Source organism: Sinocyclocheilus anshuiensis, unplaced genomic scaffold (assembly GCF_001515605.1).
Source record: "Sinocyclocheilus anshuiensis isolate Anshui unplaced genomic scaffold, SAMN03320099.WGS_v1.1 scaffold637, whole genome shotgun sequence".
Classification (NCBI taxonomy): Eukaryota; Metazoa; Chordata; class Actinopteri; order Cypriniformes; family Cyprinidae; genus Sinocyclocheilus; species Sinocyclocheilus anshuiensis.
Genome location: NW_015539816.1, coordinates 1,265,619 through 1,278,518, shown reverse-complemented (window position 1 = coordinate 1,278,518; position 12,900 = coordinate 1,265,619). Strand labels below are relative to the sequence as shown.

The window sequence follows — 12,900 nt, the reverse complement described above, 5'->3', positions numbered from 1 at the left end:
TGTGTGTGTGTGTGTGTGTGTGTGTGTGTGTGTGTGTGTGTGTGTGTGTGTGCGCGCGCATCTGCAGGGAATAAAAGAGACACTAGTCCGATACCGCAACTGGCAGAGATACTTTTTCTTGCTGACACATGAGTCTTGTTGCAATCTAAGAACTCAAAACTCTGTGGTATTGTAGGGCTGGACTGTAAATTGCAGTTAAAAAGGACAAGATCTGTTGCTGTTTGAATGGTTAGCGTGACGGTATATAGGGTGTATTTGGATCACGGTGAAGTGGAACTATAAAAGAAAGCTGAAGTCACTTAGCCGACAGGGTTTGGGTGTGGCTATAATTCAGATGTTAATCTGCATAAAAGTGCATTTAGAGAGTGAAAGTTTGAAATGTTGAGTCTTATTTAGTTAGCATAGACTGACAAATAAATAGGCAACATGTTAAACTCTGACAGTAATTGTCTAAATGTAATTTGAAAAGTTATGAATTTGTTTCAAAAGGGCTGTTTTGATGGCTGTAGCAGGAAGGATTTAAAGGAGATCAATTAAGAGATGCAACTTTTTGGAGAGGTTTAACTGTTGAGTCAGGAACATGCAAACACAGGCCCAACTTCTTTAGCTAAAGCATTCGGTAAGATTTAAAAAAAATTTGGGAAAAAAATAAGTCTCTCTTGCTCACAAAGCTGCTTTTATTTGACCAAAAATACAGTAAAAACTGTTAAATATTTGGTGATCAAGAAACATTTCTTATCAATGTTGAAAGATGTTGTGATGCCTAATATTCAGGATTATTTTGATGAATGGAAAGTTCAAAAGCAAAGTATTTATTTGAAATTAATCTTTTTGTAATATTGAAAAAAAAGTCACTTTTGATCAATTTAATGCATCCTTGCTGAATGTATTTAAAATAGAACTCTTCTGTAACATTATAATGTGATTTGTATTGCATTTAATGCATCCTTGCTGAAAAAAAGTATTTCTTTAAAAAAAAAAAAAAAAAAAAAGTCCTTACTGACCCCAAACCTATGAAAAGTAATGTAACCTTTCCTTTTATACTTTTGTTGAAATACAGATAGGCCTAGTTGTTGTTTTTGTTGCAGACTACACAGAATTTCTTAATCAAAAATGACAAAGGGAGGATGTTTCAGTCTGTGTGTCTCAGACGTTCATCCATCCGTTGTGCAGCTGTCACATTGACTGCCAGTTTGCTAAATTACCATGTAGTCAGACAGTCTATGAATCACCTATTTTCAGACACTGACATGGAATCAATCACCTGAATCAATCATATTTCAGCATTGAATCAGTTGGTTAACTAGAACTAATCATCCAGGGGCATGATGATGCAGTGATGATGACATGACGGGTGTGGTTACAGATGGATCCAGGTGTGCTGCTCTGCATTGTATAGGTGTGTGTGTGTGTGTCCGCACGTTTTTCTGTAATGTCTTGGTCTCTTCCCAGATGTTTCTTGATCTCAGTTTGTGTACTCTATTGGATAAACACATTTCAGTTCTAGAACATTGTCACTTCTTCAGTGAAGAAGGTTTTGTTACTATAGTAGCAGAAAACATTTGTGTTTGTTCTACTGGTCTCTTGTTTTAGTCAGATGTTTTAGGATAAATGTTCTTTTATTTGACAGGACCTTCCACTTTTATAGTTTAATCCAATTTTTAATGCAATAATAATACAGAATGAAGTTTATAAACTTGTTTTGCTCATTACTATTCCATATTTTCTGTTCGCATGTCTTGCACACAGACACATGCACACACACAATACAGGACATGCTCTGTAAACATGGAGTCCTCTAATTGTCAAATATTTAAACTCAACAACTTCCTGTCGTCTTGAATCTTTTTCCTGTGATAGCAGCTGGTTAAAAACAGTAGAAACTCCACTCATGCTCACAGCCAAAACAAAGATGCTTGACCTGACTGCAAGACACACATTATTTCCATAAAATCACTCTTGTATTATTCCTCAACGCATATTTAACATACTTTTGGTGAATGTAATCACCTGAAAATCTGTTTACAGGTTTAACTTTTTTTTTTTTTGCTTGTATCAATCTTCAGCAGTGATTTTAAACAATTAGAGAAGTTTAGAAAAGCAGATATGAAATGCTCAGAAGATACTCTAGTAGGACAGTGCGAGGAGATGAAAGAGTAAAAAAAGAGCGAAGAATACACTGACCTTATTATGCTTAGTGAGACTAACTAACACCAGCCCCTGTCTTATGCAGTGATATTAAAAGTCTGGATAGAAGCTGATTGGTGGTCTAATTAAACCATAATCTGCACTGACCCGTATCTTACCGTTATTTTGAAAAAGGCACATTGGTTAACACAACTTTATGAGGTGTTTTTCACTGTTTTATAGGGGCACAAATGCCACTGACAAATGTCACCACTTCAAAGCTAATGAGCGCTTGTCTGACCTCATGTCACGACTGTGTTTTAATGGTACAACAAATTGTAGTGTTTAATGCAGTGTGAACATCATCAGCTCTGGGTTTTAAATTATGGTGTGGAGGAGAGAAAGAAAGACTAGCTCAACAGCTTCCTGTCATGTCTGCATATGATTCAAATACAATGCAACAGGCTTCAGAGGAAGTTAAGAACAGAAAATATGTGCACTGTTATGCGGATGCTTGTATGAAGTGGATTCTGAAGAAAAGAAAGGCATTATAATAGAATAGGCAATATAGACTTTAATAATAAGCAAACATTTAGTAAAAGATGAGCTTATAAAATCACTCTACCACAAGTCAGCGTACAGCTTGTTTTTATATGCTTAATTTAAATATTGCATGATTTATTCATGCATTCTGGTATTAGTATCAGTCATTTTAGAAAGCCCTCCCTGCTATTATTTTACGTTTTGTATTTACTTGTTTTAGTTTATTTAATTTTAATCAAGGTTTAATAAATTACATTTTTAAAAATGACCTCTGTGTTTAGACAGTTTCTGTAGCAGTGATGTCTGAACAGTTCTCTGATTCAAAACAGACGATTTTGACGATTGTGTGTGTTTTATGCAAGGTCAAGTGCTTCTCTGGGGCTCCCATAAAACAGTAGGAGCTAGATTTGTGTAAGTGCATTTTATAGACCTGTAGCTAAATTAGACAGGAATGTGTGTAAGTGCAGGAATATGAGAGTGTGTTTTGTGTCTGCTGAGGGGTCTGCTTCATCTCCACTAGTTACAAACCTTGTAATTTGGCAGAAAATTGTTACATGAAATTACTTCATGTAACCTTTGACAGAAGGCTGTGATTATTTAAGCAGTGCTGGGTGCATATGGACGCAGAGACATATGCACCTCTCTCCCATTAATATCTCTAAATCACTCAAACTATGACAGAACTAACCCGGAGTACAGCAGACTCAGCTGAGGAAGGGCTGTAGACTTGAAAAACACAACTGGGAATGTGGCTGAAGCTGTGGTCATATGGGCGATGTGAGTTTGAGTCACAGTTGATCCCATGCCTTCCCTTCCATTCCAAAAAAAAAGCCTAAATGTGTTGTGTAGACCTGCCATACTTTATTTATATTGTTGGAGAACCTACTTTGAAACTGTACAGTAGATTTCCAAGTCAAACTAACCTTTTGAAAAAGTAGTTAGCTACACTGTACAATACAAAAAAAATGGCAAAACTACTTTGATGCTTAATAAGGGGTGCAATGTGTTTATTTTTAAATGCACAATTATCCGATGATATAATTTAATCAGATCTTGCGCTTATGCATTGATGGTTTTTAATTGAGTGAATAATTTGAGTGTTACCATTATACTTGAACAGAGAACTTTAAGCTGCATAGTACTACAAAAATAATTGAATGCATAAAAAAACTGCTAAATAATTAAATTTATTAACTACTGAATTCAATATAAAAAATTCAACAGATTGACCGAATCGTTTTTGAATCGGTTCATTTACATGAAACAAAACAGTTCCATGTTTAGGAAAACATGGTTGACTGATTGATGGAAATGAAGATTGTGAATGTAGTGTTTTTCACCACGATTTGTTCACGTGCCATGTTACTGGAAAAAGCTGAACTAATGTCACACTTTGCTTCCTGCTTATTTTAACTCATCACTTCAGTAAATATTCAAGAAATGCACTGCACAGATTGTTGAATCTGTATCCGTATACTGGTGTCTGAGATTTCTCTAATGAATGAACATGATTTTAAGCAGGAAGGTACCATAGCATTTTCTGTTTGCAGACTCCGTGCCTTTTAAGGCAATCTGATTATGTCAGCACCGGCTGACCTTCCTTCATCAACCCAGGTTTACTGGTCAGGAATTCCAGAAATGCAAAAGGAAAAAATAAGTGGAGAAACCTGCAAGAGCTATTTTTAGAAAATCGCTGCCTGTGATTGAACATGATGATATTCCTTGAATGCAGGAAGCTATTAAGTGGTATATTAAGAGTCGGAGCGGTATTTCTGGAGGGGCTCGTAACGCCAGACCTTTACCGGCCATTATCCAGCAGCTTTTACTCAGGAGGGAGGAGGAGAAGAGAAAAGCAAAAGGATGGAGAAAAAGACAGATTAGACTTGCAATTCTTGCTCTTTCTGATGTTAAAAAGTGAGGGAATATGGAAGGTGACATTTATTGTGGAATTTTAAAAAGGGATGTAAAGAAAGGGAAGGAGAGGAAGCAAGACCCAAAGGGAAGAAGGTAGAGAAGTGAGAGTCTAGCCGCTGGTGCTTTGGACTCATAACAGAGCCAAAAAAGGAATGAAAGCAAAGTAGCACAGGCGGTTGAGTCCAAGAGCCTTTCACCAGCTGCCAAAGTATTCCTGTAAAAGTGCTCTTTTGATGGATACTTGAACATATGGACAGGGAAAAAAAGTGAAAAAGGGAAAAGGCAAGGTTTTAGGTGGTCATTTATGCCTTTAATGTGGTCCAAATCACCATTTGTGCCGCCAAAACAAAGTTACATAATTTAATCTCTTCTTTTCTTCAATGAATCCTTTTATTTGATAAACTTGCATTCTAGGTTTTAGGTTAAGGTTTGGCGAAGTATTACCAACACAAACTGAATACTCCCTTTCTCTTTTTCTTGACCCAAACTCTGAGGATTTATCAGTTGGCTGGAGGGAGCACTTCCATCTCCATCACAAAAAAAATGGAGAGAAGGAGGGGAAAACACAGTGACTCATTAGTCAACATCTGGAAATAATTTGATTAAATGCGGTTTGGAGTGTGGCTGGCCTACCACTCCCGATCCCCTTGTGAAACACACACATCGAAATTACGCATTTAATTCAAGTTTTGGGTTTCTTTACGGAGTGAATAGCAGAAAAATGTTGAATGTGCCTATAGGAGACCAATGACAAAATTTCAATGAAAAGCATCTGGACTTGGTTATCAGTTTGTTTAAGGTTATCCGTTTGTTGAGGCTCACAGAATGTGTCTAGAAGTTGCCAAAAAAAGGCAGCGGGAGAGTGGGGCTGAGTCTGCAGAAGAAGAGAGACAAATTGCGTTTCGAACAAAACGTCTTCCAGGGACACAAGAATTCAGATGATGGAAAACTATGACTGTAGGCAGCAAATATCTCATGTTTAGTAGAGAAAAGGACAATGTGGACATCAGTGTTGTTGTGTATGTGGGTGAACCATGAGGCCAAACATTGGACAGATAACACTCAATCATCAGCCCACACCCATATTCACACGACACATTACTGAGATCTCCATCTCATCCTTTTCCATGCTGTTTACAGGCTGTTGACAGTGTAGTTTAAACTTTACCCAAGATAGCATATCACTCGCTTTTCAGTGGGCTGTAGTTTCCTTCCCAGAAACTCAGCACAAATGCACACAGACATGCATAACCGCACAAACAACTAGGCATGAAATCTTCTGCCCGTATGCGGCTGTACAGACACATGTGTATGTGCATTCATAGATGTTCTTTATAGTAACACACACTACACCACTGCAGGCTCTGGAGTTCATTTCCTCCTATGTTATGGGCCATCTATTCTGTGATAATGATACACTGACCCTGAGAGGACATCACTCGCTGAACTCTGTGTGTGGATTTCCATCTCTAATAAATCAATAAAGATGGAAATATATAAAGCGCTACATCAGAATAATCTTTAGAATACAACATTTTTTTGTGGTTTCATTTCATTTTCTTTTCTTTCTTTTTTTTTTGTGGTGTTTTTGTTATTTAATTGCATGGTAAAACATTAAACCGATTTGTCCAATTAAAAGTAATTTTATTTGCATTTGTTTTAAGTTTCTTTCTTTATTTGTATATTTAACTACATTTAAAAACATGAATTAAATTAAATGTACTTTTTGAATGGACAAAACAGTTTATAAAATTGATAATTTATCCCTGCATTTCTGTCCGATTTATTTTACAATAATTTTATTTAAATATAATATATTTTAACGTAAATCTAAACAATAAGGTATGAGAGCCTAAAATGCAGTGGAGTGTCTGCAAACCCATTCAACTTGGCTAGTAACTGTTTATGACATAGCTTTTTGGGGGGCCAACTGCTCCAGGTTGGTCATTTAGCTCACGCAACCTGGTAGACCATGTTGGACCAGAAACAATCCACCCCTCCGCCCTTTCTCAGCTCCAGCACTCTATCCTCTCCTGCTGGCTTGCCACAAGACTTCCCTCCTCCACCTCCACCGCCTCCTCCACCTGTCACGTCAAGCCCCACTCGCTCAGACACCTCCTCGCCCTTCAAGTCCACTCCACAGTCACCAGCCGGGTTTCTGGTGTCGGTGCTTCCAGCCACACCACCTCCACCACCAGTGAATGCTTTGGGGCTGCCCAAGGGTAACGGCACAGTGTGAGTATCCAAAATCATCTGTTTGAAACGCATCCCAAATGCCTCTTGAAGGTGTGCAGTCATCTGCTTAAGTCTGATGTCACATAAACAACACACAGAAACAAATGGTACTACCTAAAAATCTCAGCTGGCCAGGCAGTGATTCATCTTTCACGAATCATTAAAATATTTGAATCTGGGATGCCATGAGCCTAGTAGCTAATTGAAAGCACAATTGAGTAGCGCCTTGGACCCTGAAATTGTATTCCTTGCGTCACGACTTTTCTATACTATATAAAGACAGAGCGCTTCATCATGAACTACAATAGAACACTATCATGGGCATATAAAGTGAACACATGGGCTGATGAGTAATTTGGAGTGCAGCTCCTGCTTTCCAGCTGCATGGAAGACATGTACTGTATGCATTCTTACATGGCATGTTTATGGAGAGACTAGGATCAATGGGAGCTGAGGAACCTTGAGGGTAAGGAACTGTGTATTATAGAGATTTCCTCTCATTCTCAAGCCTACAGAAATGTAAAGCACATGGGTTTAGTTGAGAATGAGTGTTTTTAAATGGATAACAAAAAATAATCTGCTCACTTATTTAAAACCTGTATGACATTCTTTATTCTGTTGTACACAAAAGGAGGGTTTTTTTAACAGAATATCCAAAATGCTAGGAGACGACCAGTGACCGTTAAGCTCCAAAAAGATCCACAAACATTGATTTTTGTATGCATCACAGTGCTCTAGATGAATATGGTAGAAACGATTTTGAGATTTTAAAGACTTGTATGTTCCCCTCAAAGTTAACGAATGGTTTCAGTCTACTTTTCTGTATTTATTGTAATTTTGGAGCTTGGCAGACCAGTATTGTTATTGTAAAATATTAAAATAAAAAATTCACTAATTGAAATAAAGCTGAACAAAAAAAAGTTACCTTTTGTAATTCATAAATGTGTAGTTTAAGCACTAAAATTATTAAAACTGAAATAAAATCAAAAGCACATAACACAACAAAATTACTAAAATTAAATCCAAAATATGAATAAATACTATAATAGTTTATAAATAATATTAAAATAACACAGGGACAGACAACCTCTAGTTGCTGTACACTTTCATTAATGAAAGGTGTTTCACATAGGGATGTTCATTTTAACCGGTTACCGGTTAACCGACCGTAAGAATTTTGACCGATTAATACAATCAGTTAAACGGTTTAAAAGGTCATTTATTTGTTTTTTTTTCAGTAATTTATCAAAATATTTAAAAAGGTTTGCTGCACGGTTAAAATATGCTACGCATATAAAATTTTTTGTTTTTTAGAGAAAAAAAAACAAGTCGCGAATAAGTCGCATTTGATTTATTTCATTCAGAAATAGGCCTAATGCCAATGCGAAATGTTTACAAACATTATAATAAACACTGTAAACCTAGCTAGGCTATTTTAGTTCCCCTCACTACACAACAAATCCTTTCAATTAACAGTATTTAGAAAAGAACAAGAATTTTAAATATAAGTAGCTATAGCAATATAAACGACAAGCCAAAACGAATTCATTTAGGCGAAAACGAAACTGAAACCAACGTTGGGTCTCTCATTCAACACAAAATCAAATGTTTCCGTATTCGCAATGTATTTGAATGCCAAATTATTATTTATTATGTAGCCTACTTCACTCGCGTTCCAATATCCACGTAAAACAAAATGTGTTTGACATAACATCAAGGCGGTACGGTGATAACACTTAACGGCACAGATTTTACTACATATTTAAACTGAGCAGTGTGTTTTTTTCCATATGTTTGACTGACTGTATTTTATTATGATAATGAACATGCTGCATTGTCAAGGTAGCAATGCTTAACTGTGTGTGCGCATGCGGCGCCGGCGCAATCACTTTTTTTTTTCCTTCTAACAGTGAAAGAAACTACTCCTTTTAGTCCTAAAGATAATCGGAATTGTATAAGGTTTGCCTTTATTTGTGTACATTCACAATAAAACAAATCTTTGTGCTTTTGTAAAATAAGCCTAACGAAAAATAGGATGCCGCTTTCTGCCATCTGGTTTCCTTTCACGCAGCACAAAAATGAACCGAAACTCTGCATACCCTAAAGAAAAATACTATGCCGCTTTCTGCCGTCTTGGGTTTCCTTTTGCGCAGCACAAAAATGAACTGGAACTCTGAATACTAGGCTACTTGTTGCACAGTTTTTCTTTCATTTTCTTAATTTATTATTCAAGTAAAAATATATTTCTCGTATAGGCCTATTTATTCGTTTTATAGATAGATAGATAGATAGATAGATAGATATAGGTCTATAGCCTAGCTTTATTATGTTTTTCTCCACTCGCAGAAGTGCTGCAGGTGCGTGATGTGATATGATGACTATTTGTCCCGGGTAAACAAATGTTAGTATTTTTAACGGGTCACAGACACTTATCCTTTCTAATTTAATTCAATTCTAATTTAAAATAATCTTGTCGGTTAACGGTTAATAATCGGTTAACGAGCGTCGGTTGTCGGTTCGGAAAAATAACCGAAATGAACATCCCTAGTTTCACATAAGTATGTTATTCAAGATGGGGGTAAACTGACAAAATGTTTATTTAAGCTTGTAAGCCTCTCTCCTTCATATAAACATACAAGTGATGCAAATACAAGCTGAACAAGAGTTTTTCCAGAGACCGATTTGATGTTGCTCATGATTTATGATTAGGATCTTCAGTGAAGATGGTCTTTCTGTTAAACTTGAGTTTAAAACACTCATCCAGAGTTTTTGTCTTCAAAGCTGCTGCTCCTATCATCCACCTCTTCATCTCCGTTTTCTTCATTATCTTCCACTAGTTCATTCCTCTCTCTCTCTCTTCCTGGCATTCCAGAGCCAGAGGGGGAAAGATAAGAGACCGCTGTGGAATTTTAAAGCACACACAAACAGATAACGAAATTTATTCTTGCTTTCCAGTGTATATGCAAAAAAATATGTCCCACAATCTTCTCGTCAGTGCCAACTTTCGTATTGCAGTGTATTATAAAAGCTGCGGTTCTGTTCATTTGTGTATGTGCATTAATTCTAGCCTCTATCTGGAAAGGTTTTATGGACCGGGAAATATAACTCCGTAGCAACAGTTTCCCACTTGATTCTGTGTTTAGGAAGTCAACAGCTGCAGATTATGTACTTAGAGAAATGCTTAGTCTGCTATCTGTTGATTTAAAGTTTGTTTTTTCTCCATTATTTTCTGATTGTGTTTTAACAGGGCTTTGCCACGTAAGACTACACCCCGCACACCACGCATCATCTCTGATTCAGAGATCCAGGGCTCCAAAGATGCTGTCATACAAGACCTGGAGAGAAAACTACGCTTCAAAGAGGAGAGACTGAGCAATGGACAGCAGGTATGTGTGTGAGAGGTCTTCTGTTTGCATTACTAAATAATTATAGTACAACATTAATAGTACTACCATACTAGCGTTACCATCTTGAATATAATGTAGTCTAACCAATAACACATGCAGTCATGTTTGAGTATATTTGGTCATTAATTTTTTTTAAAGGCATAGTTCACCCCCCCAAAAAAGGTAAAAAATATCATAATTCACCCTCATGTTCTAAAATGCATGGAGTGAAAATAAAAGAAAAAGAAAACTTTTCTGTGCAATACAATGGAAATAAATTGGAGCCAATTTTATTTTAGATCTCTGTATATGTACTGTTACAGTATGTATTAATATTTTGAATTAGCTATTATTTTTATATTTTAAGTACATTTTTAGTTTTTCATTTCTTATTTAGTTTAATATTTTAATTTCAAATTTTTTGTTCAGTTTTTAGTTATCAAAATTATTTTTAATAATTTTAGTTAACAGTAACAAAATTGATGGGAATGGATGCTATCGACCTCCAAAAATGGGGAGAAAAACTAGTGCTGTCAAATCGATTAATCGCAACCAAAAAAAAAGTTAGTGTTTACATAATATATATTTGTGTTTCTTAAATATATACATGTATGTGTGTAGATTCATATAAATATATACAGTACACACACATATTATGTAAACACAAACTTATTTTGGATGCGATTAATTGCGATTAATCGATTTGACAGTACTAAAACAAACATAAAAGTAGTCCATCCAACTCAAGCCATAAGATGAGGAAATAGACACACAAGAACCAGTGACACTTGATGTTGAATCTAAAGTTAAATATCATGCTAAGTTCAAATATGTGCAAGTGTAAATTGGGTGAACTGTTCAGTTGAGTATAATTTTTTTTATTTTTCGGTATTCACTAACTTTTCATTCTTACAAAATACAGCTAATAAATGGAGAAAATCACCTTCCACCACCAGCTCCTCCAACTGAAATGGTCAATCACTATAGGAGTCCTAAAATCAACCCACAATGCATAGCAAAACCCACCACGTGTTCAGCACGACTAATAGCTTTGAATTCACTTGTACAGGCCACCGAATAATCGCAATGCTTTCGCGTGTGTGAGTGTTTTCTCACACACTAACCCAGGCTCTGACAGATTAATCCTGCTTGCTTTCAGAGGTTAACCTATGAGGAGAAGATGGCTCGCAGACTGCTGGGTGCTGACAATGCTGCCACAGTGTTTAACACACAGCAGGTGGAGGAGGAGCCAGTCACACAGGTATAATAAACACAACACACAAACCCACCAACACAACGCCCCCATTGTGTCACAGTAAACAAAGCAATTGTTTATAATTGGCTGGTTTTTTAAACATGGGTTATAAACAAAATGCATCCATTACAAATCGGTCCACACACTTTTTCCAATGACTACCAGTATACAGCAAGGCTGTTGAATGTAGTTTGTGGTTTGCCTGCGTGCTTGTAAATGCATCTTAATTCGGCTAATAGCAGCGAGCTCCCGCATGTGCTTGCACATATGCATTGGGTACATTGTAAAGTGATGTCCTTTTGGCAAGGACACTCTCAGTGAGGCGTTTTGGAGGTGTGTGAGCAGGTAAGTTCATAAAAGCAGGATTAGCAGCCCAAAACAAACACACATTGACAGTAATGTGTGTGATTGTGCACTTTTGTGCAATAGGTGTGTAATCTACGTAGGATGTGACATCATCCTCAACCCCCCTGCTTGTTTTCTGATCTCTCTACAGGAAGGCAGCTCAACTGACTCAGAGTCTGTCCCTCAAAAGGTTATTCATACTCTTCCCGTCTATTACAAACATCAAGCAGCGGCCTGTCTGTCCTCCTTATATTTCGCTCTTTTCTCAGTCTGCCTCACTGCTGTGTTTCCCTTTTCTTTACCTCATGTGACCACCCCAGTTGTTTAATTTCTCACCTCCTCTGTGTGTGGTCACCCTCATGTTTTGGCCAGTCACTACTGTATGTGATTGTGTGTTTACTCTATCCACTGTGTTTTCTTCTGTGTCTCTGTTTATGGAATATTTGCGTTTTGATTAAGTCCTTGACGGCAATATGACCGTGATTACTATTGTACTCTCTGGGTAAATCATCAAGTACAGAGATTTACACTGCAATCTTACTGATCAAATAAGCAGTGTGTTCAGTGTTTGTATTGAACCAAAACTCCTGGGGGGTCCAATATTTGGAGGAAAGTACAGTACTGCTTAAGTTTGGGCTCAGTAAGATTTTCTTTTTTTTAAAGAAATAAATACTTTAATTTAGGTTGAGCACATTAAATAAGTGACAGTACAGACTTTTACACTGATATAAAAGATAAATGCTGTTCTTTTGAACTTTCAGTTCATCAAAAAATGTATCTGCTTCCACAAAAATATTAAGCAATGTTAAACCGTGTTCAATATTAACAATCATGTTAAGTGTTTCTTTAGCACCAAATTCTGAAGGATCATGTGACACTGAAGACTAGAGTAATGGCTGCTGAAAAGCAAGCTTTGCCTTCACAGGAATAAATTACATTTTAAAATATATTCAAATAGAATATTTTTATTTTAAATTTTAATAATATTTCACAATATTGCTGTTTTAGTGTATTTTCGATCAAATAAATCCAGCCTGTGAATACAGGTAAAAATAACTGCAAAAAGAGCCTTTTTTTTTTTTTTTTTTTTTTTTT

The 12,900-nt window shown here is 36.4% G+C and overlaps 1 protein-coding gene across 1 annotated transcript in view; it reads left to right on the top strand.

The window, feature by feature from the left end:
• Nucleotides 1-12,900, top strand: part of LOC107683982 (palladin-like) — a 104,567-nt gene that overhangs the window by 82,180 nt on the left and 9,487 nt on the right. The window contains exons 12-15 of the mRNA XM_016480088.1: nt 6,569-6,819; nt 10,067-10,205; nt 11,365-11,466; nt 11,957-11,995. Coding sequence (XP_016335574.1) covers nt 6,569-6,819; nt 10,067-10,205; nt 11,365-11,466; nt 11,957-11,995 — 531 coding nt within the window. The remainder of the gene's footprint in view (nt 1-6,568; nt 6,820-10,066; nt 10,206-11,364; nt 11,467-11,956; nt 11,996-12,900) is intronic.